This window comes from Cervus canadensis, chromosome 25 (assembly GCF_019320065.1).
Source record: "Cervus canadensis isolate Bull #8, Minnesota chromosome 25, ASM1932006v1, whole genome shotgun sequence".
NCBI lineage: Eukaryota > Metazoa > Chordata > Mammalia > Artiodactyla > Cervidae > Cervus > Cervus canadensis.
In genome coordinates, this window is record NC_057410.1 from 26481112 (window position 1) to 26508764 (window position 27653).

At 36.0% G+C, this 27653-nt stretch overlaps 3 protein-coding genes across 7 annotated transcripts in view; 2 read left to right on the forward strand and 1 right to left on the reverse strand.

Moving 5' to 3' along the window:
* The window catches only part of LARP4 (La ribonucleoprotein 4), a 71309-nt gene extending 49319 nt beyond the window's left edge, over positions 1–21990 (forward strand). For 3 of the 5 annotated variants that reach the window (XM_043447343.1, XM_043447344.1, XM_043447346.1), the window contains 8 exons: positions 4510–4722; positions 4901–5034; positions 9559–9768; positions 10428–10476; positions 12979–13140; positions 16097–16221; positions 16339–16507; positions 17606–21990. In XM_043447343.1, coding sequence (XP_043303278.1) covers positions 4510–4722; positions 4901–5034; positions 9559–9768; positions 10428–10476; positions 12979–13140; positions 16097–16221; positions 16339–16507; positions 17606–17944 — 1401 coding nt within the window. In that variant the 3' untranslated portion in view covers positions 17945–21990. Of the gene's footprint in view, positions 1–4509; positions 4723–4900; positions 5035–9558; positions 9773–10427; positions 10477–12978; positions 13141–16096; positions 16222–16338; positions 16508–17605 lie in introns of those variants that run through there. The other 2 variants (XM_043447345.1, XM_043447347.1) reach the window with 2 other exon arrangements.
* The window catches only part of LOC122427692 (tubulin alpha-1C chain), a 1128437-nt gene that overhangs the window by 1089968 nt on the left and 10816 nt on the right, over positions 1–27653 (forward strand). The gene's annotated exons all lie outside the window — the stretch shown is intronic.
* LOC122427785 (60S ribosomal protein L26-like) lies at positions 2793–3266 on the reverse strand. Its single transcript, XM_043447494.1, has one exon. It carries the CDS (start codon positions 3264–3266, stop codon positions 2793–2795), a length of 474 nt encoding a protein of 157 aa, XP_043303429.1.

The following is a 27653-nucleotide window of genomic DNA, read 5'->3' on the forward strand; positions in this document are numbered from 1 at the left end:
AGCCCTTGATCCTTCACCTCGCACTTCGATGTTACAGAGATGGCTTCTTTCATTAACGTCATGAACCAGTCTCTGCTATCTTCAAACTTTTCTTTTGTAGCTTCCAGATCTCTCTTAGCTTTCACAGAACTGAAGAGAATTAGGGTCTTGCTCTGGATTTGGCTTTTGCTTGAGGGAATGTTGTGACTGGTTTGATCCTCTATTCAGATCACTGAAACTTTTCCACATACAGCTATTTGGCTTTCTTATCATTTGTGTGTTCACTGGAGTAGTTCTCATTTCTTTCAAGAACTTTCTTTGCATGTACAACTTGACTTAATTGTTTGTCACAAGAAGCCTAGCTTTTGGCCTTTTTTGGCTTTCATCATGCCTTTCTCACTAAACTTGTTTCTGGGGACTTCCCTGGAGGTCCAGTGGCTAAGACTGCAGGGGCCCAGGTTCTATCCCTGATCAGGAAACTAGATTCCGCATGCCACAACTAAGGGTTTGCATACCACAAGTAAGACCAGAAACAACCAAATAAATAATTTAAAAACCATTTCTAGTTTTTTATTTAAAGTAAGAGAGCTGTGACTCTTCCTTTCACTTGAATATTTAGAGGCCATTTTAGGACTATTAACTGACCTGGGAATAGGGAATAGGGTAATCCAGGGAGAGATTGAGAACAGGAAAACTATCCATTGGTAGAGTAGCCAGAACACACACATTTATTGATTAATTTGTCGCCTTATATTAGCATGGTTTGTGGTATCCCAAAACAATTAGAATAGTAACATCAGAGATCACAGATCACCATAACAAGTTTAACAATAATGACAAAATGAGAAATATTGCAAGAGTTACCAAAATGTCATGCAGAGACACTCCCCATAATTAGAGAAAGCCCACTTGCAGCAATGAAGACCCAGTGCAACCAAAAATAATTTTTTTTAAAAAAATTGGACCTTTATTTTATACACTTGAAGTTAATATAATATTATGAATCAGCTCTTAACAATGTGAGCAAATGCTGATGGAAAAATTGTACCAATTGACTTGCTCAATGCAGGCCTAACATAAACCCTTATTTTGCAAAAATAGTACAAAACAAAAACAAACAAAACTGTAATATTTAGGAAGCACAATAAAGCAAAGTGCAATAAAAGTATAGTATGCCTGTACTTGAACTTGATTATCTAGTTACTTGTTCTTAGACATCTTTGTTCCTTGCTTACATCATTTTTTAGTGGACTGTCCTTTTAGATCTGTTTTCTATCTTTGAAAAATTTGGTGATGGGACTTCCTGGTGGTCCAGTGGTTAAGACTTTATGCTTCACTGGAGCCAGGTTTGATCCCTGGTTGGGGAACTAAGATCCCACATGCCACACAGCATGACCAAAAAAGCAACAAGCCTCTAGGTAGGGAATGCCTTGATGGTTTAGTGGTTGGAACTTCATGCTTCCATCGCAGGGGGCATGGCTTCAGTCCCTGGTTGGGGAACCAATATCCCACAAACTGCAGGCAGAGTTCATAATAATATAAATCAAAATTTATTATTTGTGTGTGTGTGTGTGTGTATATGTATATATATACACACACTCAAACTTTCTGTTTTTAAAATTAATCTATTATTTTTGGTTGCACTGGGTCTTTGTTGCTACAAGTGGGCTTTTTCTAGCTGCAGTGAGCGGGGGCTACTCTTCATTGTGGTGCATGAGCTTCTGATTGCTGTGGCTTCTCTTATTGCGGAGCACAGGCTCTAGGCCCACAGGCTTCAGTAGTTGACAGTATGCAGGCTCAGTAGTTGTGGCACACAGGCCTTTAATTGCTCCATGGCATGTAGAATCTGCCCAGACAAGGGATCCAACCTGTGTACTCTGCTTTGGCAGGCAGAGTCTTTACCACTGTACAACCAGGGAAGTTAGCTGTGTGTGTGTATATATACATATAGTGTTAAAATACATACAAAATTTACCATCTTAACTATTTTAATTTCATTTAATAGTTCAGTAATAGTAAACATATTGTCTTTATTGAACAGCCATCACCACCATCCATTCTCATAACTCTTTGCTTCTTATAAAACTGAAGCTTTGTGCCTGTTAATAACTCCCCGTTTTCCCCTCCTCCAGCCCCTGACAACTACCTCAGCCTATATTTGATTACTTACCTCATATAAATAAATCATATAGTATTTGTCTCCTTGTGATTGGTTTATTTCACTTAATATTGTGTCTTCAAGGTTCATCCATGTAGCATATTGAAAGTTTTCCTCCTTTCTAAGGTTGATACATATTCCAGTGTATTTATATAACACAATTTGCTTATCCATTCATCTGTTGATAGACACTTGGGTTTGCTTCCATATTTTAGCTCGTGTGAATAATGCTGTTATGAATCATGGGTGTACAAATACCTCTTCAAGATTCTGCTTTGAGTTCTTTTGTAAATATACCCAAAAGTGGAATTGCTGGATCATATGGTAATTCTACCTTCAACTTTTTGAGGGCCTTCCATACTGTTTTCCACAGTAGCTCTACCATTTTAAACTCCTACCAGCAGTGCACAAGGTTCCAGTTTCTCCATATCCTCTCTAACACTTCACCGTTTTCTGTTTCTTATTAGTAGTCATCTTAGTGGATGTGATGTGGTATTGCTTTGTGGTTTCAGTTTATGTTCCTTCAGGAATTAGTGATGTTGAGTGTCTTTTCATATGCTTATTGTCCACTTGTATATCTTTAGAGAAATGTGTATTCAAGTTATCAGGCCACTTTTTAGTTGGCTAGTTGTATTCTTTTTTTTTTTTTTTCATTTTAACAGTTTTTAATGAAAGCTGTAGAAAAGATTACTTTATTCCTGCATCTTCTCAATTGTTCTTCCTTATATTTGCCCTTTTCCTTTCCTCCTTGGCGAGATTTGGCTTTACGTTCGAGGATCTTTTTGCGGTCTTTGTCCAGTTTTAGTCTGGTGGTAACCAGCTTGCTGGGGTGAATCCCCACATGGACAGTTGTGCCATCAGCCTTCTCCCACTGCACTCGTTCAGTGTAGATGCCGTATTTCTTCCTGTAAACCTGGGCTACTTTGCCAGTTTGCTGCCCCTTGTAGTGCCCTCGTACACCCTGAACTTCATCATCCTTTCGGATGGGCATGGATCGAACATTGTACTTCTGTCTTAGCTCTTTAGAAAGAGGAGAAGATATAATTTTCCTGCGAATGTGGGAAGGCGCACTGAAATGCCTTTTTCGATTCTCGCTTCCGTCAGAAGTCACAAAGGGATTGAACTTCATTTTGGCCGCTGGCGCTTCAGCGATGGTCACAGGAGGGAAGAGATCTGCAGGCTGTCAGTTATATTCTTAAGCATAGTTTTAACACCGTCTTTGTCCTCTCTATTTCATGCAAATTGGTAGCTAGATCTAGAGGCTTAATCAGAATTGGACTTGATTTTGGAGCAGCAGAGAGAACAAAAAAACATAGTATATGTCATTGTGTGTCTCTGGTATACTAGCTGTTGCTAATCATTGACTAGATACATTAATTCATTAAGGGTTGCTATCTGTTGCTATTTCTGTTCTATATTTTTTCCATTTGTTAGTCAAAATACTTTCCCTCATATTCATTACCCTTAGCTATAGGTTATATATGTGATGTATGATAAATGCCTGGTTCTAACTTTTATTACCAGTTTTCAAAATAATGTGTTGGTTCCCTTGTTGTTATTTAGTCACTAAGTCCTGTCAAACTTTTGCAACCCCATGGACTGTAGCCCGCCAGGCTCCTCTGTCCATGGGATTTCCCAGGCAAGAATACTAGAGTGGGTTGCCATTTCCTTCTCCAGGGAATCTTCACAACCCAGGAATTGAACCTGAGTCTCCTGCATTGCAGGCAGATTCTTTACTGTCTGCACCATCAGGGAAGCCCCTTCAAAATGACCTTCAAAAACTACCATTCAGATATTTTTTGTTTTTGAATATTTAAACATATTTGTTGTGTTTATTGTCCTTACTGATGAAGTGTGACCTCTTTGAGTCCTTTTGTTAGGGTATTTTTCAATGTTCCTTGCTTTCTAATGGGACAAGATATTCTAGGCTCCTCTACATTTTCTGTCAAAAGGCTCTGGAGTCACCAGGTTACTTTTATTTATTTCCCTTTTTAAGGGTTGTACTGTTTTGAATGCCCATCATCAGTTTATCAGAGTATGTGTTTTGCCACAGCTTTTTCAGTAGAGTATGTTGTCAGATTTTTAGGCTTTTGCCAATTTTATAAGTGAGAAATATTAATTCCATTCTAATTGTGTTCCTCTGTGAGCAAGGTCTAGCATCTTTTCACATAAGAGCCACTTGCCTTTTTTCCCTTTGTTTTGATGAGTTGCAGTTAGTTTTAATATTTTGACTTTTATGATTTTACTTTGTTTATTGTATTTTCTGTGTAAAAGTTTTTAAAATGTTTTTAAAATGTAAATTAAATATATTTGTGAAAGTATACCCTTAATCCTTTGTGATTATATATTCTTTGTGTTCTTCTTGCTTTTAGGCAAGGATAAAAGCCATCAATACATTTTTTGCTAAGAATGGTTATCGATTAATGGATTCTAGTATGTATAGTCAGCCCATTCAAACTCAAGCACAGTATGCCTCACCGGTCTTTATGCAGCCTGTATATAATCCTCACCAACAGTACTCTGTCTATAGTATTGTGCCTCAGTCTTGGTCTCCAAATCCCGCACCTTACTTTGAAACACCGCTGGTAAGTGAGAACCTTAGAGAATATATGGTTTTTCACTGAAGCTGAAATTTGAAGAAATCAGAGTTAGAGTTCTTGTTTTATTTTGTTTTGTGTTGATGGTTGTTACTTTCTAGGTTTTAAATGGTGATAAGTATATTTAATACCCCAAATCAATTTAAACATTAAAATTTTTTTTTAGGCTCCCTTTCCCAATGGTAGTTTTGTGAATGGCTTTAGTTCACCAGGATCTTATAAAACAAATGCTGCCGCCGCCGCTGCCGCCGCCGCCGCCGCTGCTACTGTAAATATGGGTCGACCATTCCAAAAAAATCGGTAAGGTAAAATATGATAGCTGGAATTTATTGTATATAACTCCCGGTAGTTCTTACAGTCACTATGTTAATAGCAATGCTTATTTTCTAACACAATAAAAAGGGTCCCACCTCCCCCCCGAAAAAAAGTGTGTTAACAGTTAATAAACACACTTTTACCTCAGAGTTGATAATGCATATAAAAAGGATTTGGGACTGAGATTATACACCAGTATATATTGACCTTTTTTTTAATAATAAAGAGGACAAAAAATTTTGTGGTAACAATATAAAATCTGGTTTCTAGGTACCATTTAATATGTTAACATTTTGGAGAATGAGTTTTTTGAGGGTAGAAATGTTAACTGATTTGAGTAAATAATACTGGGAGAGTGAGTTATTTATCGTTTTTAAGGATTGACTTGATTTCCACGAACTATGCTGTGCTGAGTCACTCAGTCATGTCTGACCCCTGACTATAGCCCATCAGGCTCCTCTGTCCGTGGGGATTCTCCAGGCAAGAATACTGGAGTGGGTTGCCATACCCTCCTCCAGGGGATCTTCCTGACCCAGGGATCGAACCCAGGTCTTCTACATTGTGGGTGGATTCTTTACTGTCTGAGCCACCATGGAAGCCCGTTCTTTACTGAGTCATGTCTAAAGTTCTGTTTTAAGGCCTTGACTTGTTATATCACTGTTAATTTTCATAACCCTGTAGATACAGTATTGTTTCTATTCAAAAGAAGAAATTTGAGAAATAAAAATGTTATATATCATGTCTAGAAGCATGTAGCCAGTAGCTTGCAGAGCCAAGATTTGAGTCCAGGCAGTTTGATTCCAAAGCCTACACTTAAACCATAGTATTCTGAATAAATTATTAAGAACTCCAGAGTCTCAGTTGAGATTATCAACTGATAATCTCAGTAATTTGGTATATAATATGACTTTTGCCAGAGTGTAAGTAACCAAAGGAGAAGGGGCTCAGATTTATTTAGTTGTTTAGACTTATTTAGTAGTTCACATCTATTATTTCTCTGCCTTATTTTGTGAGCCTCCTATGTTGTTTTTTGTTTCTAATTACTTCTGTTCAGTAATTTTTTTTTTCCTTGCCAGAATGAGAATTCTCTTACTTGGTTCTTTTTGTCAAGGAGACCACATGTGGGGTATGGTTTTCCAAAATAGCTTTTAGGAACTTAATTCTTTTTTATAAGGTTTTTCTGAAACATGCTTCACTGAAGAAACAAGCCTTCCAGTATTAAAAGAATACTCTAGAAGCATTCATATGTACCACTCTCTAATAGTCACAGATTTTGTGTTCACTTTTAACTGACACATTTGGTTTAAACATTTGAACATCTTTGTTGTTGTTTGCACCAGGAAGCTTGTAGAATCTTAGTTCCCCAATCAGGTATTGACCTTGGGCCCATAGCACTGATAAAGCCAAGTCCTAACCACTGGACCACCAGAGAATTCCCTGAAGGTCACTTTTAAGTGTTTGGAAATTTTTACTATATATACACATTCATAATTGTTTTATGAAGTTTCAAATGAGAACTCTTCATATTATAAGAATGAAGGATTCTTTATAAAGATTACTTGTGCTCTTATAAATGACTGTTAGTTTGATACAGTAATAAGAACAAAATTCAAGTAATTGCTAGAACATATTTGTAGAAGTACAATGAGCCTTAAAACACACACTGTCCTCTAACCACCTTTCTGTTAAAAAAAAATTATTTAATTACCATATGCATATAGAGACAGTGATGTTTAAGTCTGGAAAGACCTTTGTTATAGTGTAGTTTTATTAATTCATTTTACAGATGAAGGAACTGAAAGTTGAGGGGGATGGTTATCTTATTAGGGTTCAGTTCAGTCCAGTTCAGTCGCTCAGTCGTGTCCGATTTACTAGGGTTACATGGCTTTTAATTAGCAAACCTGAGATTAGTATATTTATTTTTCTTCTACTATAGCTAGTAAAGTTTTTTTTTTCCTTGAAAATAATTCCATTAATGACAGTTTATACTTCCCTTGTGAGGAGATAACAGATTTCTTATGATTAGAAATAGTAACTTTGTAGAAACACGTATCTGTTGATTTCACTTTTCTTTGACGGGGTGAATTTTGCTTTAAGCAGTAAAGTGAAATAGGCATCTTGGTTATATGATAGACTAAAAACAGTTTTCAGTAACAACAAAAAATATTAGTGTTTGCAGATGTTTACCTTAAAAATACATTATATGGGTTTATGGTATTCCTTTATTGTCACTTGATGTTTTTATCTGCTTTGTTTTCTTGGCAAAAGAGATAAAATTGCAATAAGAAAGCCAAAAATGACAGTCAAGCCATTCTTGCTTACAAGGAGATGTATCTGTGGTTTTGGAGATACAGATTTAGTGTGATTTTCCTTGTTACTCAAATCTATTTGTGTATAGTTTTATCCATATATTTGACCAGTGTAGATAGTTACTAATTTTTAGTCACAGAAATAATAGATACTTCCTTATAAAAATGTAGATGTTGCAGATGAACGAACCCAAATCTTGATTTCCATCTTACTTCTAAGAACTGACCACTGCCAAGCCTTTATTTTTGTATATTTAAGTCATTGGTCAAGGAGCAGTTTATAATACTAACCTTGTAACAGCCCAGTGATGATCATAGGACTAACTTTCAGAAGTCTGGACAATTTTCTTCCTTTAATACTTTATCTTTCTGTCACTTTCCTTCTCGTCTTTTGTCACATTTCTTTCATCATCCTTTTTTCTTTTGCCTGGACTTCGATTGTAAGTCCTTCTCTGTGAAGGGAAAGATTATGAGATCTAGGGGCTGTTTAAACCTAGTAACTTGTCTTATTGGGTGTATTGATGCAGTGAGAAGATTTTGGTGATAGTTTAACAGATACATAAACAGCATGTGTACCTCCTGAGGTCATTTTCAGATCTGATGGATAATATAAATGTTTTGAAAATTAGTTTGTGTTAGTTGACACTGAATTTCATTGCTATTCAGAATCTATTTTGTATCATGTAAGTAATTTTCTAGAAAAGTATCATATATGAGACTTAGCTAAAATTTATAGCCTGATATTTATGTTTGTTTTAGTAGTAGTACCTTCATTTGTTATATTCTCTAAAGAGTTAGTAGGATAGTTGAATAACTACAAAAATAGACTAAAAGAATGGAGTGTATAAACTGCAGGGAAGGGGCTAAATGGAAATCTAGTACTTCCTTTTTTAATCTGCTGTAGAGCCAAGATCCTCAGTTACTTGGGCTTACTTGAAATATTCTCACTTTTTAAAAAATAAAGTTTATTTATTAATTTTAATTTTGACTGTACTGGGTCTTTCTTGCGGCCCCAAGCTTTCTCTAGTTGTGGCACATGTGGCCTGCAGGCTCTGGAGCACGTGGGCTAAATAGTTGCAATGGCTTGCAGGCTTAGTTGCCCCATAGCTTATAGCATCTTAGTTCCCCAACCAGGGATCGAACCACCATTGGAAGGTGGATTTTTTTTTTTTTTTCTAATTTTATTTTCATTTGGAGGATAATTACAATATTGTGGTGGTTTCTGCCATATATCAACATGAATCTCACACATACACACCCCCACCCTTGAATCTCCTGGGAGGCAAATTCTTAACCACTGGACCACCCAGGAAGTCCTAAATGTTTTCACTACTAATTAAACTGCATCCTCTTTCATTTATTGTACCCTAGTTTCATCTGCTTATAGTTGTTAGAGAGTTGGGTACTTATACCTGTCATCCAAGGTAAAAGCTACCTTTGTTGAAGTAGGTGGTTTTTGTGTTTTGTTTGGTTTTGGTTTGGTTTTTTGTTTCTCATCAGATTTCTTACCTTGATTCATGAAGTCGTGCCAGGCTATTAGTTGCATTATATTTTCCTAGTTGTTTGGTCCCACAGTTTGTTGGATTTTTGAACAACTGTTTGCATTTGGAGAGGGATGCTTAGTAAGAAACTTTAATTTTAATATATTTCACTATTCCTTGCTGTTTTTTTTAAAATTTTCAGTCCCCTAAAGAGCCTTTTTAGACTTTTCCCCCAATTCCCTCATAGGATAATTTAATGCTAGAGATTATTGTATGTCTACTTCAATTCTTACTCCCTTTGGGGGTTTTATTGCCACATTGAGAATGTATGGCATAGATTCAATAAGCTTCTAGTCTGGCTGATTTACATATGTCCAAACTATATCTTGTGCTAAAGAAGTTAGCTGAAATCCTAGTTATATCCTGAATTTTGAGGTAGAAGTAGCTTAATCTTGAAGAACTTTGGATCATCCCCAGATTGCTCCAAACAACTTTTTTAATGTAAAAATTCTTTGCCTTTTAAACATAATACATCTGAGACATTAAAGGATTTACATTTTTACAATATAATGCTTCTGTGTCCAACCTCGTTTATGGAAAATCAGAATACAGCAGAAGGCAGTTTTTAACTTGGCCTATTCAGAATTTCTACCATTAAGAGGAAGGATTTTTCTGTCTTAATTTATTCTTTCGTGTATATGGCCTTATGTTTCTTACAGTGTGAAGCCTCATTTTAGGTCAGGTGGTTCAGAACATTCAACAGAGGGCTCTGTGTCGTTGGGGGATGGACCATTGACCAGAACTGGTTCAAGGAACTTTGCAACTGAACGACATAATCCTGCAGTGACAGGGCATCAGGAGCAAAGCTGCCTTCCAAAAGAGACTCCCGCTTTGCAGATGGAACAGAATGGGGACTATGGCAGGGGCAGGTAAGGAAATATGGTAATAAATATGTAAATAATGTATATGAAAATTCTTTCATCATAATATGGATATTAGAAGTCCATGATCTAGTGATTTTTTTTAAATTTAATTATTGGTATATAGTTATGCAAAAAGTTTTTTTTGTTCACATAATATCAGTTACTAGTTTTTCATAATTAAGAAATTTATAATGCCTATAAAGAATATAATTCTGAGTCAGGTTTATAAAAGTTATTCTGAAGTTCTTTACAGTTCACTAAGGAAAGATTAATTAGAAAGATCTTATGCCACCATAGGTTTAATTTCTGGCAACGTGTGAACTGTAGGAATTGTCTACCCTTCCTATATATTGTCTATATATTGTCTACCCTTCCTAAACCAAAAAACTGAACCCTAATATGTTTCTGATGTGGAGGGAGCACTGCTAATAAAAATAGGACCAGTTTACTTAGTGGTGATGGTGGTGGTAGTAGGTGAAGTTTTCTGTAGATCAGCTCAGGATCCCTTCAGGAGAATATATATCTTTTAATAATAAAGGAGATTTAGGAAGTATAGATACTTAAAACAGAAATTCACCTATCTTTGATAGAACATACACATTTGAAGAAAGTTAATGAGTTCTCCTTTCCCCCCACCCCCCACCCCCTTTTATCATTGTTAAAAGGAGAACTCTCTTCAGAGGTCGAAGACGTCGGGAAGATGAAAGGATCCCAGTAAGTTTTTTTTTTTTTTAACTTTTAATTACATGTGTTCAGGGTTGGTTTGTTTTTTTTTCTTGTGTGATTTAGTGTGGGATTGACTTCTGGTATGTCTTTCCTTGATTTTGTTTTATTGGTTGTAATATTCAGCAAAGATAATTACGGCCTGTTTTTGACCCTGAAATATCTACTATCACCACCACTCATCACCCTCAAAGCACACATGTAGTTAGAGATTTGACCTGTATTGCTCACTTTTTTTAAAAAAAATTGCTTGAATGCCTAATCTAGTCACATGGTTTAAAATAAAATCCATGGAAATATTCCATGTAAAGTTTAATTATTGCTTTATGAATAGAGATTTAAGGAATTTCAGTGTTTTACTCTTACAGTGCTGTTACAAACAGTGCAGTGGTAACCTCGTATAACCATCACTTCCGCTGTGCAATAGTATCTGAAGAAGAATCTCTGGAGGTGATTTCTGAGTCCCGGTTCAGTGAGTTACTGCCTGATGCTTTCCTGTAGGGTTTGTGGTGGTTTTCACTCAGTGAGGGAAGTTCCTGTTTGTCCATAGCCTTACAAAGTGTGTGATTTTTTGCAAATCTAATATAGTACGTGGTTCACTTTTAAAGCTCTGTTGGGTGGTATTGGAAATTGTTACACTATTTATTAATTGTTACTTAGGGGCAATTCTCTACCTATTGCTGATTTTTATATTTCCCACTTAAGATTTTTTTAAAAAAATTTTTTATAGTTCTAGGCAGGTTTTTGAATCCTCACTTAGCTAGCTTCAAATTATTCATATTTTTATTTTTTGAGGTTTGTTCATGGTGAATGTTTGCCATCTCCTAACTGGTCAAAAGGAGTTGAGGAATAAAAACAGTGTAGGAAAGCATGGAGGTTTCAAGAAAATACTAGAATTTACATTTATATACATTTATATATGTGTGGAATATAATGCTTTACCATGCATAAGTAGTAAATTAATATACATATATAATAGTGTACTATATAGTGTTTGTGTAATGTACCTAAAAATATACAGATACCACATGTTTAAGCAGTGAAAAGCGACCAACTTTCAAAGAAAAATAATTGCATTTTAACACAAAGAATAGTTCTTGAGGCAAACTGTGAACCCTTTAAAAAGTGTGGTTGTTTGCGTTTACAGCTTTCTATACTGTGGACAGCCTTGAGATTGTAAGGCAAGTTTTTTAAGATATCATTGTAGCAGGCCATGTGAATCTTCAAGTGTCCCTGAACAATTGAGAGAAGAGTCTAGGTTTGAGGTCTGTTCAGTGTGTTGAAAACATCTAGATTGAGGATTGAAAGAAAAGTAGGCAAACATGCTTTTTTGTAGAAAAGGCAGGGTGGGGGTGCCATTGTGCAGTGAGGAGATCTTAGCTAGAGGTGAAATTTAGAATTTATAGGCTTACTTGTAGTAATTACAGTTATAAGAATAGATAAGGTCATGCAGGGGACTCTATGTAGACTGATTTTTAAAACAGCAAGAATGAAACCTTGAGGATCATGGTAGCTTTGGGGTTGAAAAATGAATTATTTCATTTTGTTTGACGTATCCAAGAGAAATCCAAGTGGAAATGGCTGATAGGCAAGGGGATATCTGGATTTCGGGCAAAGATCTGCTCTGAAAATATTTAAAAGTGTACAACCTAGTGATTTTTGGTAAATTTTCAGAGTTGTGCAACCAAAAATTTTCCAAAAAGTGAAAATGATTGTTTTTAGAACTGTTTGCACTTAGGTAGTTGAAGCCATGGATAATGGATATCACACAGGGAGAGTGTGTAAAGGCAGTAAGAGTAGTAATCATACAGAAATCAAAAACCTTCCAAAGAAGTTGACAGGGAAAGATGATCACATGCTTGTCAGACCTGAGAATGAAGAGAAAGTATCAGAAGCTAAAGGAAGAATGAGCTCCCATAGGAAAGAATGTTTGCTCTAGTGAGGTTAGTGGGGGAAACCTCAGATTTTGTATTATGTAAGGTATTGGTGATTTGTCAACACAGTTTTAGTGATGTGGTAAATACAGAGGTGAGGGAGTAGAGGAGAAAATATAATATGTGAGAGGTTTGTCTGAGAATATAGAGAATGGTAGATGAAAGAAAGATAAGATTCTTAAGGAAGGATATTGTTTTCTCTTGAGACTATGGAAGGAGAAAAGATGCTGGCAAATCTAGATAGTGTAGGGTGTTTTGTTGTTGTTACGGGAGAGGCTATAGCAAATTTGGAAAGCAAAGAATAGTGGAGATTGATTTGAAGGTTTAAGGAAAGTGGCAAAGTTTGCAAAGGAACCAAGAAAAGACGCTGACTAAGGATAAACTGGACCAATAAATTACTAATGAGAGCTCAACTGAGATGAGAATCCAAGAATTTATAGAGGAACAGTTCCGTTCATTAGGGTGCAATTTTGTTTGTTTCTACAGCTTTCAGCTTCTGTGGTACAGGGTTAAGGAATGAAATAGACATGTAACCTGTTTTTTGACTTGTGTCTTTTAGAGACCCCATCCTTCAACAGCTGAAGCAAAGGTTCCCACACCAAAGTTTGACTTGCTAGCCTCAAATTTTCCTCCTTTACCTGGAAGTTCATCAAGAACCCCAGGTGAACTTGTTTTGGAGAGCAGGATGTCTGATGTTGTTAAGGGTGTCTGCAAAGAAAAGGTAAACACTAAAGCGTTGATCTATATCTTATGGGACCAATTTTTGCCTTTGTTTCCAGGGTTATTATTAGAATTAGAATTTTATTTGCAAATTAGAATTTTATTTGCTCTCAGTGCTTACTTCTGCCAGAGATTTTAATTCATGAGGTTTTCATGAATTCATGAATAATTCGAGTATTATGAAAAGATTTGTGTTAAAGCTACGCAAGGTCAATAAAATGTGTCTCCGTATTTGCATGTGTTTGTATCAGTCAACCCAGCTTGGTAGAACTAATTAATGCAAGCTGAATGGAAAATGTTGTTTCAACTTGTGTCGTTTCCAATTATCTGATAATGCGAGTGAATTCTAAGCTACTTTGGTAAACTCAGTCTTTCAAATAAATGGAGAGTTGATGTCAAAGCTTAGGATAACCCATCCTACAATATTTTTGAGTGTAGACCTCTATATGCTAAATCTTCATGCCCCACAAATTTTTCTCATTTTCTACCTTTTGTTTCTAACTCAATTTTATTTTTAAGAGAATATGTACATAGTATATCTGGGCTTATAAAGAAAAACAGTGTCCCTTGAATCCACTTTCAACTCTAGCTTTTTCTCCTCACATTTATCCTTGTATTTCTGATTTAGCATGTTTATACTGCTGCTTCTTGACCATTCAGTTTTAGATGTTGTCTGTTAACTTTACACTCTAGAAGCTAAGGGTTTAACTCTCTCAAACTGTAGCATTTTATCTTCCCAGTGTATTGTATTTCATCATATCTGTGATGCCATCAGTTAAAGGATGCCCCATTATTTTGGTATCACTAAGAAAGTAAAAAGACACTGCCAGTTAAAGTAGGTCATGCCATCATTTATGAGTCATATCTCAGTATTGCATCTTTTTTCCCTCATAACTGAGCCTCATAGGATACTGTTACTATGTCTCCTTTCTTATACTCTGCACAGCTGTGTTCCTGGGACTTCACCATCATCCTGAGAATCCTCTTTGGTGGATCCCTTCTTCTTACTCTTGTTTGAGTTTCCCATTTTATGGTCAGTCAGATCTTCCTAGGATTCCTTTATAAGAGGTTTTTAGTATAAATTTTTTAAGATCTTGCATTCTAAAAATGTTTTTCAATTCTCATGCTTGACCTGGTAGCTTTTCTCCATAGAATTCTTTATTAGAAATTGTTTTCCCTCAGAATTTTTGAGGTATTTTACAGGTTTTTTTTTTTTTTTAATGTAATTCTGTTAATTTGTAGTTGTTTAAATGGTAAGGAATCTGCCTGCAATGCAGGAGACCCGGGTTTGATCCCTGGAGAAGGAAATGGCAACCCACTTCCAATGTCTTGCCTGGAGAATTCCATGGACAGAGGAGCTTGGTGGGCTACAGTCCATGGGGTCACAAAGAGTCAAACACAACTGAGCAACTAACACTTTGACTCACTGATTCTAAGATAGTTTTTTTTTTTTTTTAACGTTTTCACCTTTGAAAATCAGGCTGTCTTACAATTAAAATCTATTGTAGTTTTAGTGGCATTGTTTTTTCTTAGTAGTATATAAACTAATCGGTATGTTTTACAGTTGATGGCTTCTCAAATTTGGTGAGGTATGATACATAGAGGTGTTGGTTCCCTGGTGGTGCTAGTGGTAAAGAACCTGCCTGCCTGTGCAGGAGACACAAAAGACTTGGGTTTGATCCCTGGGTTGGGAAGATCCCTTGGAGAAGGAAATGGCAACTTGCTCCAGTATTCTTCCCTGGAGAATCCCATGGACAGAGGGGCCTGGTGGGCTACAGTCCATGAGATCACAAAGAGTTGGACATGACTGAGCATGCACACATCTCATCTCAGGGGTGTGTTGGAGACATTTCATCAAAAACTGCTACATGACTGCTCTGCTCAAAAAAATCTAATTCCAGTGATACACAGATACATTTTTAAAGAATAATAATAAAGTCTACTTCTTGTACTTCTAACCCACAAATGTGAGATAAACACTTAGTTTGATACTGGACCTTGTAAGTCAGATCTCTGATTTTCTTGTTTGGCTTTTCTAATTTTTGTCTTTTACTTGTCTATATTTTCTGCAAAGTTTTTCTGAATGTTACCTTTAAAACCTATTGTGAATTTTTAAAAATTTTAATCCCATACCCCTAAAAATTTATTGAAATTTTGTCAGTCAATTTTAATTTCTTAGGGGTCTTTCTTGTTTTTCTTTTTTTTCACTTGTAGTAAAATACATGTAACGTAAGATTTATCATTTTAACCGTGATGAATAGTGTCGCTCACATTCTGCTCTTCCCTTGGCCCCGGCAACCACCCTTCTGCTTTGTGTCTGTGAATTTGACTGTTCTAGGTACCTCATATACATGGAATCAAAACAATACTTGTCTTTTTGTGACTGACTTATTTCACTTAGCATAATGTCCTCACGGACCATTCTTTGTTTTAGTGTGTATCAGTACTTCATTCCTTTCATTGTGCAGTGATATTCCATTGGATAGACATATACCACATTTTGTTCATCCACTCACCAGCTGAATATTTAGCTTGTTCACTTTTTGGCTATTATGAATAATGTACTGTGAACATTTGTATTAAAGTTTTTATATAGACATATGTTTTCTCTTGGACTTTTAACTGTATAGAATTGCTGGGTCGTATGGTAACTCTATATGTAACTTTTTGAGAAGTTGCCAGACTGTTTTAACAGAGCGGCTGAATATTTTACATTTCCATCCTCAATGTTTGAGAATCCCAATATCTACATACCACCACTAACATTTGTTACTGTCTGTCTTACTGATTATGGCTATCCTAGTGAATGTGAAGTGGTTTCTCATTGTAGTTTTGATTTGCATTTCCCTGTTGGATGGTTATGTCAAGCTTTTCATGCATGTTCTTATTGGCCGTGTTTATCGTCTTTGGAGAAGTATCTGTATAAATTTAATTTTGAAATATGTTTCCGCTTTAAGGATAATGAAGAGTTCAGAGTTAGCTGCCCAGTGCCTGCAGAGGATGAACAGACAGACTGCACCTCTGCCCAGCAACTCAGTATGAGCCCCAGTCCCCCATGTACAGCTGAGCTTTCTGCATTAAGGTACAAGTTTCAATGTAGATGATCTTTCACATTAAGATTACTTTTGCATCTGGTCATTTGCTCAGCTGTTTCTTTGTGCTATATTTTAAGCCTAATGTCAAGTTCTTTTTTCGGTAGCACAACTCAGCCTGAAAAGGATCTAGTAGAGGATTCCACTGTTCAGAAGGATGTTCCCAGCCAGCCAATAGTACCAGTTTCTTCCCCGAGTACTGCAAAGCCATCGAGAACAAATACTGCTTCACCATGTAATAACAACATAAGTGCGGCTGTAGCTGTGGCCCTGCAGGTAACCTGATAAATTTAGTTTATGTGAGAATAAAACAATAGGATAAATAATGAGAAATTTTATTTTTCATAGAACCCTGCTAGAGCAGAGTCATTTGGAAATAGCCCAAACTGGGGCTGGCTGCCTGCATCAAAAAAGAGTTTAAATAAATGAAAAAAAAAAGAGTTTAAAGTCAGTCTGAAGAAAAGGGAAATTTTAGCCTTGTTGAGGGAGTGAAGAAATTACTGTCATTATTTCCAATCATTATGGTTAAGTGAAGCTTACTTTTCTTGGCAACTGTGTCTTTTTTGGCTTTGAGCCTCTTGAAATTCTTTCTGTATAATGCTTAACAAATCTATGAAACCCTTGAGGGGCCACTGCCATCTTTATAAAGTTTCCAGAATCATTTTAATAAATTTGAAAAATAAAAAAATGCGGAGGGGAAGAACCCACAGAATTTAGCCCTAAGTCTTTCATTTATTGATAAAACTGTCCATTTTTGATAGAGCTCTTTCTTTTTTCTAGTTAACATTTTACCTTGTCATTTAATAACAAAAGTAATAACAAGAATAGAATAGCAGCTGCCAGTGTTTACATGCATTCTTTATGCTAGGACCAGGACTACAGTCTTTTTGCGTACTTTGGCCCATTCTCACAGCATCCCTGTTCTCTTCCTTTTCAGATGAGGTAGTTAAGACTTTCATTATGGGTTTCCAGATGCTCTGCTGAGATTTTTGTGGTCTCTCTCTCAGGATTCTTAGCCAGGGAAGAGAGAATGGAACCATTGTATTTCATCATCATTATTAATTTAATCTGTTTTTCCTTGTTAGACACTTAGGTTTCCAGTTTTTTGCATCACTATAAACAGTGCTGACTTGTACATCCTTCAAATAAATATCTCAAGTGAAATTATGGTATCATATGTAAAATGCTAGGACTTTTTCATTATATTCAAACTTTTTTTTAATTGTTCCAGTACACCAATACACTTAATAGCAATTTGTATGAGATTGCCTATTGCCCTTTCCTTACTGATTTCTTATGGTTGACACTACTCGTTTTGAACTTTATCACTTAGAGTATATGTACCATAAATGTTTTTGTTTCTCTACTTCAAAGGAACCTCGAAAGCTCAGTTATGCTGAAGTGTGCCAGAAGCCCCCTAAAGAGCCAGCTCCAGCTCTTGCGCAGCCACTGAGAGAACTGCGCTCCAATGCAGTATCTCCCACCAAAAATGAAGAGAATGGAGCTCCCGAGAAGTCCTTTGAGAAACAACATGAGAAGCCAGAAGCAAGGGCTAGTAAGGATTACTCTGGCTTCCGAGGCAATGCCATTCCCAGGGGAGCAGCTGGAAAAATCAGGGAACAGAGACGCCAGTTTGGCCATAGGGCTCTACCTCAGGGAGTGACTCGACGTAATGGCAAAGAGCAATATGTGCCACCCAGATCACCAAAGTAAAAAACAAAACAAAAACTATTCAAAACCTTCTCTCTCTTCCCATTAAACTTGAGCCGTGGCTATACTGAACTGTTTTGGAGGGGAGGGGGTGGCCAGGAAGGAAGCAAGAGAAAGTACATCCTTAAATCATTACGGATTTTGGAGTTGTGAGCAGTAGAATCCCAAAATTCATCTCTAAAGTGATTTTAAAATGCTGGAGGATTCCAATCAGTATAAATATATATATATATGTATACATATATAAAAATATAATTTTTCTATTTTTGTTTTTGATTTTAATTTGCAGAGATCTTCTGCCTGGAATCAATTTTGAGGGTTCAGATTTAGCTTGGGAAAAAAACGTATTACACATCCTTCAGTAGGAGACGAGGGAGTGAGAGAAAATATTTTTTGAAGAAGCATTTCTGTAAAATTAGAAATTAATTTTTTTAATCTATTTAAAGTTTGGCTTGGAGAATGCCATTTCTGCCTATATGGCCTTGTGTTGCAAAACAGATCAGTGGCTGGGGTGCCTGTTGTGGTGTGAGTGTGTGCAAGTGTGATTGAAGCCAAATCTGTTGTCATGTTAGTAAATGATTTGAAAACTGAATGTAATACTTGAGTAGATTTTTTTTCCAGTTTGAAATTTAGTCTGTCTTTTCAACCTTACTAATATTTCATTCAACAAGCTGTTAAACTCTGATTGTACTTAGAGATATGACTACCAATCAGTTTGAAATTCAAGGAAAGAATGGGGGTTATTCAAAAAATTGCAGTTTTATAGTAGATCTGAGTGGGTGGGTCAAATGGAGTTCAGAGGTTTAAGCTGCCCTGTGATTCTCCCCAGCCCCCTAAAATAGGAAACAGTTTTCTTTTGTTAACTTCATTTGTTATTCTCAGTTCTTTGACTACCCACCCCCAAAAGCAAAATAACCAACCAACTACAGAATTGTATGTTTCTAACTGCCTTGATCAGTCTAGTCAAATCATAACTGTTCTAAATTTCTGACTTGAACATTGAAGGATTTTACTCTTCTGGTCATGTATTTAGAACTTATATCCCATAATAGTAGGGCAGACAGACCCTACAATAATTTATTTGTTAGTGTTAAAGATGAAACATTGTAGCCAACTCTTAAAGTGTTAAATAGTGTAGACATTAAAAGAAATTTCTTTTTAAAGGCTTAATTTGGGGACAACTTTTTTTCTGTTTACAATGTATTTATCACCTCCTTTCTTTCTCTTTCTCCAAAAAAAAAAAAAAAAAAGACAGATTTGGAATTCACAGAAACAGAGCCAGCAAGTCGCAAAATTTTTGAGTTAACAAGTTAGATAATTAAAATTAACATAATTTCTCAGTGAATAAAGTTTTAACTCTCATATGAAATAGACAAGTTTACATGCTGGTGTTTAGAAAATGGCTAAAAAATCAAAAACCATGTTGCATTAATCTGTTTTAAGTCATACCATTTTCAGAGTTCTGTGTTTTCTCTTTAGGGATAGTTTGTGATAGTAATAACTGTCCCTTATGTTAGTGAATTACATTTGTACAAACTGAAACTGTAAATTGTGAACACTGGAAAGCACCATTGTGACATAGAATAAACATCTTAGTAATATATTAAAATGAATGTAAATGGAGGTTAAAATTACATTACTGTGAAACTCATCTTCCAACTCTAAGTTAAGCTTTGGAGATTTGTATTAGTAGGTAATTGTTCAGAGCTTTGAAAACACTGCACATTTCTGTACAATCCAGAATTATCACTTCTTTGTAACTTATTATTCAGCTTGGCAATTGCTTTTGATTTGGTGGATTGATAACATGATATAATATATTTAAGCAGTTCGAAGCTATTCATTTCTACACACTATTTTCTACTAAATGAAACATACAATAAAACTACCTGTGTTGAAATTTGGGGGAAGTTTAGGTCCTTTAAAGAAAAAAAAAGTATTAATAATCATTGACTACATCTATGATAAAAGTGCTTATTTTGGTTTACTTAGATAATGCTGCAGCTGGTGGAATGATAAGCATTTAAAGTGTTAACACTCTGTGAATGCATTGGATTTAAGAGAATAAACATTTTATAAAAATCACTTGGTAAGGATTATAAACTTAATTATTGCACTTAGATGAAACTTTTTTTTTAACAATGTGTCACAGAAATAGGCCTTTATTACTTGTATCCTTGTGTGTCTTACTGTTAGTCTACCTAACTTCTAGAAACTGTTTTGATTGATACACAAGACAAAAGAGTTCTTTAAGAAAGCAAGTGGGTTCTTGCTTTTTCCAAGAATGTTATTGAAAGTAGAAATTTAAAAACATGACCATTTTAAAATTTCTTATTAAATACAGTGTTTTAACTTAATTTGCCTCATTACAGCTAATAGTTTCCATTTTGATGGGATGTATAGGGAAGAATAATGTGTGTGTGTATGTGTATGTGTGTGTATATATATATATAATATATATATTCACAGTATGTATTTAGCATTTATTTTATTACATCAGATTAAGGTCTGTATCTAAATGATGCCTGTGAGTTGTGTGAAACTGATGGTTTTTTTTTTTTTGTCCAGCGTTAACTCTGTAAACTGATGAGGGTTGGGCGTTCATTGTAGTTTAACTATTTATTTGGTTCTTTAGAAGGCAGAATTTAAATGTCTAGAGTTTCTCTTCATTCTTATGACTTAACACTTCCTTGGGTTGTTGGAGGTAAAAGTAGATACAAATGATAATTGAGTGTGTGGTACAGTGATCTTCTGCTATATATAGTTCTTAAGGTATGAGGAGAAGAGTTATACAAGTTTATCACCTTGCACTTCATAGAGAAGCTATATAGAGATATGGCAAAATCTGCCTCCATTTTCTATCCAGATAATTAAGATTTTCATGTTATCTAGGCCTGTCTTTAGTCTGAGTAATTTCATTTTTGCAAATACACTGGCATTTAAAGGAATGATCCATCTAAATTTTTTTCAACTGGATTTTAGAAGAAGGTATGATCTTTCAGTGATATGGTTTTATTGTTATCATCGTATGTGTTCAATTTGCATGTGATCAAATGACATGCACATTTATTTATTTTGGGTTCCTAAAAATTAAGGTAGCTTGAATATTGTTTTACATTCCTTTTTCTTAAATAACCAGGATGGCTTTGGAGAAGGCTTCATGATGGAGTATTAGCATCTGCTGGAGCAGAGAATAGTATTTAAAAGTCACTGAACACTTTCTAAAGTTTTATTAGTTGTGACATTAATATGTAGCCTTTTGGTTTAAATGTCCACTGGTTTTTTACTTTGACACCGTTAAACAGTACTGGGGTTAAGTCTCTGATATATATGTTGGCCATGTATATTAACCATATTTTTAAAGTACTGTTTTTGTTTTTACAGGAAAGGTAAAATGCGAAAGTATGTTCCTTTTGAGGGATTTTTATAAATTCTTAACTACAATTTATGGGGTTCTTTCATAACTTTTTACATTTCTTTACAATTTGGTGGCCATTAATTTAACCTAGGGCTTTTTGGTGTATGCTAATTTAGCTAGTCTGAAATTTCAAGAAGAAACATAGACATTTCAGTTCTCATTAAATGAGAACATTTTAAGAAGTTGAAAGAGAATTTTTCAGGTTGAGAGTATTTTCTTTTAAAATCCACCTGATTGTTAAATAGTTTCAGTTTTATTTTTAGAAGCTGCAAATTGTTGAGTAGACGGTTCCTAAAAGTACAAGTGAGATATCAATAAGGCTGTGTATAAAATCATTTTATTTTCAGTTATGCAGCACAAAATACTGATTAGTATAAGAAACAGTCTGCATCATTATTGGGTTTTGTTTTTTTGGTTTTTGCCTGATTCAGGTGTCCTTTGAGTGACATCTCGTAAATGTTGAGCTTAGGGGTCAGAATCAGTTATCTGGCTTCTCTTGTTCATTGCTAAGGTTTGTTCTTGTTGTCCACACTGCCCCCCGACGCCCCCCCCACCACCGCCCTGACATGTGACACATGTTCATGCATATTATGTTAAAATGAGTACATCCTTGTATTTGTATTTTTGTTTTCAACATTGCCAAGGTGCTATCGGAAATTAAAGTGACACAAAATTAGAAAAAATAAAATTATTAAAAAGCAGGACTGGTTTCCTTTTCTCCAGGTGGCTTATATCTAATGACTGCTTGTATTTACTTTCTGATTACTTTTTATGTTGCCCACTCTGTAGTTCTATTCTGATTTCAGCTGTTGGTTTTTTTGTGTGGGGGGACTGGGGGGGCTTGAAGTGGATTGTGTGATACTTCATCTGCAAAGTGAGAGAGTAAAAAGCTAGAAGATTCAGCTCTGTGATTCTGGGGTTTTATTCTTTTAGTGTCACAAGCAGTTATTGAAGGGAAGAAAAATCATAAGGCAATATATATCTTTGTAGAGTTTTGCCTTCATGGGTCAGACTTCATGGGCCTGACTTGAGTATGTAAGCTCTGGACCTTTAAACTTCTATTTTGAAGAGAAAGCCTTGGTTACCTTTACTTTTTCAACCACTTCTTTGCTTTGAGTACAAACAGTATGAATCTTTTTTTTAATTAAAAAAAATTTTTTTTAATCAGTGATGGCAAAAATGGAAAAACTGAATAACCTGTGGCTTTTTCAAATAGCTGACATCTGTAAATTAATGTCATAGTTCAACTTTTATTTAATATAGTATTGCTATAAAGACCCTAAGTGTTACATAGCTGTTATGCCACAGTTCTTGAATTGTCTAGCTATAATGAACTTTTTAATAGTAGAAATCAAGGTCTTTTAAATATAGGCTAATTTCAAATTAAATATTCTAATCCTCATATATTCAGAAATTTTTATTCAACCAAGTTGTGTGTTGTATGTTTATAAATAATATACATAATGGTAACATTTAATGTGAACATTCACTTTGATAGTTACTTAGCTCAGTAATATTGTCCTTGCAACAGCTAAAACCTTTATTTTGCTAATGAACATTTATCTTAATGAAGTTAGCTAGTGTCAGTGAGCAAAATCATCCCAGTAATAACAAATTTACAGGGGTAACGCGCTAACAAAGCATTAGGGCCTTCCTATCAGGTGTTTATTTGGCCAAGAGAAGAGATGCATAACTTTCTTCTTTACCATATCAGGAACGCAGTATAATTGTGTATTATTTTTGGTGAATTAATGTCCAATTGATAAACTTATTATGTAGGCTTTTCAGTTTTAAAAGTGGCTTTGTCGAAAGATTCTCATCACTGAGATAACCTTATATATGCCTTGTTAGAAAATGGTAACGGAGTATTGTATGTCTCCCAAGTTTAAATTTCAGTTTTATGCATAGAAGCTTTTATAAAAAGTTTTAACATTTACTACTAAAGGGTTGTGAGTTTCCTTTAAAATCTTTGGCATGAAAACTATAATGGGTGTCTTTAGTTGGTATGAGGGTTTAAAGGAATTGAGATGTTTTCACTTTCTTCATAATGCTCCTAAATATGGACCTTCATCATCATCTGGTGGTGTAGGAAGGAACAAGCTTCCTGAAAGTTTTTTCTTTTAAACTCATTTTGGTAGCTGTTCTGCAGATCTTTGAAGCCCCTATACTTCACTTCTGTTTCCTTTGTGTATCTACTGTATCACACTTAATGAACCATGGTAGAACCTCAGCCTCCCTATACCCTTATGTAGGCTGTTATTTGTCTTAAGTTGTATTTCAGCTGTTTTGCATTCCAAATTCTGCCTATACGAATAACTATGACCTCAACATGTCAAAACTCAGGGTATTGACAGCATTGAAGCTAATCATGAGTGGGGCATTCATTTAGCCAGTATTTACACTTCCAGTATTTACACTTCAGGCAGTGTGCTATGCAGCAAAAAATAGGTTGGATTCCAACCATTATGGTCCTTAGCATTAGATAGTCATAAGTAATCGCAAAATTAGACCAGCAGTAAATGTGAAAGCTGGAACGAGGCAGAATCCATGTAGCTGGAGTGGGAGATGGTATAGGAATTGAATGCGTCCCTGGTGCCTCAGGTGGTAAAGAATCTGCCTGCAACGCAAGAGTCGCCGGGTCTAATTCCTGGGTCAGGAAGATCCCTGGAGAAGGGAATGGCAACCCACTCCAGTATTCTTGCCTGGAAAATTCCATGGAAAGAGGAGCGTTTCCTGAGATGCAGAGGACAGATGATGGGAGTAGTAGTTAGGTGAGCCAGGAGGAGAGTGTTGGAAATGAAGGAGTCACCTGTACGTTACCACTTTATGATGCACTGGAAGAATTGTAGGGTCCTGCAGATACAGTATGGAGGACCTTGTTCCATCTTCCAAGCTGAGGCTGGAGAAAGAGGTAAGAGCCAGACACCTGGGACTTAAAATTTGGGCATTGTGGAGAACAGATGAGACCAGTTAGAATTTACCTGGTGATGATACAGTTGGAGCAAAGTGGTAGATTTGAGAAACATTTGGGTATAAACACTTGAATGGATTAGATTCAGAGGGCAAGGGGAAGGCATAAGAAATGACTCGCACATTTGTAGCTTTGAAACTGGAAGTTTGTGGCATTCACAATGATTGAATACACTGGCAAAGAACCTTTTGTGGGGAGGAAAATATGCGTATAGTTTTGAAATGGTTATGCTTATTTTTGCAGGATTTCTGGCAATCCTAAAAATGGCAAGATGGCGGGGGGCAGGGGCGGGCCGCAAAATTAAATACTAAAATGCCTTTAATTATAAAAGATTGTTTAGCATTAGAGTGGCTTTCCTTGGATAACTTTTTTTTCCAGCTTACTGAGGAATAGGGCTAAAAATTACTTAGTTATATATCTGCCTCTTTCTTTGTCTTTATTGTTGCTACCTTAATCCTAATCATTATCCTCTCTCCAACCTGGACAGTCTCATGTGCCAAGCAACAACTGTGTGCTAAGCACTTCTTAGATGACTTCATTCAAGTTGTAATGTTTTCAGTCCTCACCAATAAAATAGATTGGGGAGGAATTAAAAGCATTAAGCTTGTTGTAACTTATTACTGCTAAAACAAACGTTTTGTTATCAACTTGCCATTTTTCTATGTGAAGATCCTTGTGTATGTGTTTAGTCACTCAGTGGTATCTGACTCTGGCTCCATGGACTGTAGCCCACTAAGCTCTTCTGTCCATGGAATTTTCCAGGCAGGAATACTGGAGTGGGTTGCCATTTCCTACTCCAGGGAGTTTTCCTGACCCAGGGATCAAACCTGCATCTCTTGTGTCTTATGCATGGGCAGGTGGGTTCTTTACCACTAGTACCACCTGGGAAGCCCTTAAAAGATATATGTGAAGATTATTTAATCCTTTCAGCCTCTGTACTCGTCAAAAAAAATTAGGGGTAATAGCAAATACTCATCAAGTTTCCAGATTAACTTAGACTAAATTAAAAAAAAAATTGTGTCTTACCGCTATCTTATTTTCTTGTGGACACACGGCTATTTGTGTAGCATGCCATATTTCATCAGTATTCAAATCTTGGGAAAATACACAGTAGCTCCATGACTTTAATTGTTCCATTTATGACCATTCTGATCTTGCGTATCTACTGTAAGCCAAGATCCTGGGTGCACAGGATGCTAAAATTAAGAAAATTCTACCTTTAGTAAATTCAGAGGCCAGCATTGTAAGCCAAAATATTCCTAAAAAAATATTATTGACTGTTTTGATGATACTAGGTATATACCAAGACAACAGTGGCCAACCCTCCTGGTGGAGGAAGACATTAACTTCCAGATGGAGTCTTAATCAATATGTGTTGGCTAGGTAGGTGAAGGAAGAATGGGCAGCAAACTGACCAAGAGTGCAAATAAAGGCAAAGAGGCATGACCATGGGCAAATTCAGTGTAATAGTTTGGAGTGGGTGGAGTGCAGGTTTCAGTAGAGTAATAGAGAAAAGCTAGTAGGATTTGTTTTACAATCAAATCATGACCAACTGTATGCTAAAGAAATGACTTCACTTGATTCTGTAGGGAATGGAGAGCCACTGAAAGTCTTAAGCAGAGGATTATGGTTAGATTGGAAAAAATGAGAACACAAACCTGGTGGCTTTGTAAATAGTTTGGGAATTGGCCAAGTGAGAAAGATGTTTGAAATTAAGGGGGCAGCAGTTAAAACAGTGTGAGAGGATGAATAAAGATGTCCACACCCTAATCCCCATAACCTGTGAAAATTATTTATACAGCAAAGGGGGTTTTGTAGATAGGATTCAAGATTTTGAAATGAGGTGGGCCATGAATTATCCAGGTGGGCCCAATATAATCACAAGAACACAGGGATTCAACAGTAGTGGGAAGTGTGATGATGGAAGATGAAAGAGATGTGTCCATGTGCCAAGAAATGCCAGTGGCCTCTGGAAGTTGGAAGAGGCAGGGGAAAGATTATTTTCTGGATCCTCCAGAAGGAACCAACCCAGGCAACACCTTGATTATAAGACTCGTTTCAGGCTTCTGACCTCTAAAACTGTAAAAGAGTAAATGTGTTCTGAAACACTAAGTTTGTGATAATTTGCTGTAGCAGCAATGGTGCAGGTATGTATGTTTTTAAGGAAGTCAAGTGGGTAGGAACTGGTATCTGATTGGATGTGAGAATGAGGGGAAGATTTTAGGATGCCTGTGAGACATGTCTGGTCAGTAACTTGAGAAGTCATGAGTGAATAAGATTAGGAATTGATTACAGAAGATAGGAGGGATAAATACAGAAGCCTAGAAAATGTCAGGCTTTTGGAGGGGGGAAGAAAATTTATCAGTACAATTGGTCCTTTGTATCCTTGGGTTCTGCATCTGCATCCAGAAAAAAAATGTTCCGGAAAATTTCAAAAGGCAAAACTTGACTTTGCAGCACACTGGCAACTATTTACATAGGATTTATATTATATAAGGTTTTATATGTAATTTAGAAATCAAGTATATGGGAGAAAAAAGCATACAGGAGGGTATGCATAGCTTATGGACGTCACTGGTGGCTCAGATGGTAAAGAATCCACCTGCAATGTGGGAGACCTGGATTCAGTCCCTGGGTTGGGAAGATCCCCTGGAGGACGGCATGGCAAACCACTCCAGTATTCTTACCTGGAGAATCCCCATGGCAGGTTACAGTTTATGGGGTGGCAAAGTTGGACACGACTGAGTGACTAAGCACAGCACAGCATACATAGCTTATATTCGAATACTATATCGTTTTGGCAAGGATGGGATGAAACAAAAGTTCTTATATACTACTATAGGAGTATAAATTGATGAGACCATTTTTTTGGAGAGCAGTTTGCTGCATTTAGAGAGTGATGAGCATGCCTTGCACATTGGTAACTCTACTTCAAGGTTACATATCCTGGCACTTGATTCATGGAGGCTATAAGAATATTGCAGCTTTTTTTTTTTTTTAACAATGATATGAAAACAATGTCCATCAAAAAATAATTATAGTAAATCTTGTGATGGAAAACTATCACTTAAAGGGGATGAACTGGAACAGCTCTTACATGTCAAAAGAAATTTTTAAAGAGCAAGTTAGATTGACATGTTTGATAACTTTTTACTTACAGTTTTAATATGACTATATATTGTTTATGGATACACTTAGTAAAAGTATAAAAATGTACTAGTACACTTGGGAATGATACCAGCTGCAAGGTAGTGGATACCTTTTAAATAACTGTCTTTGGGGAAGGAGGAAGGGAGGTAAATAACAAGGGATGTATGTAGACG

Excerpts from the sequence above, each read along its gene's own strand:
- LOC122427785 (XM_043447494.1), bottom strand. The coding sequence starts at position 3,266 with ATGAAGTTCAATCCCTTTGTGACTTCTGACGGAAGCGAGAATCGAAAA.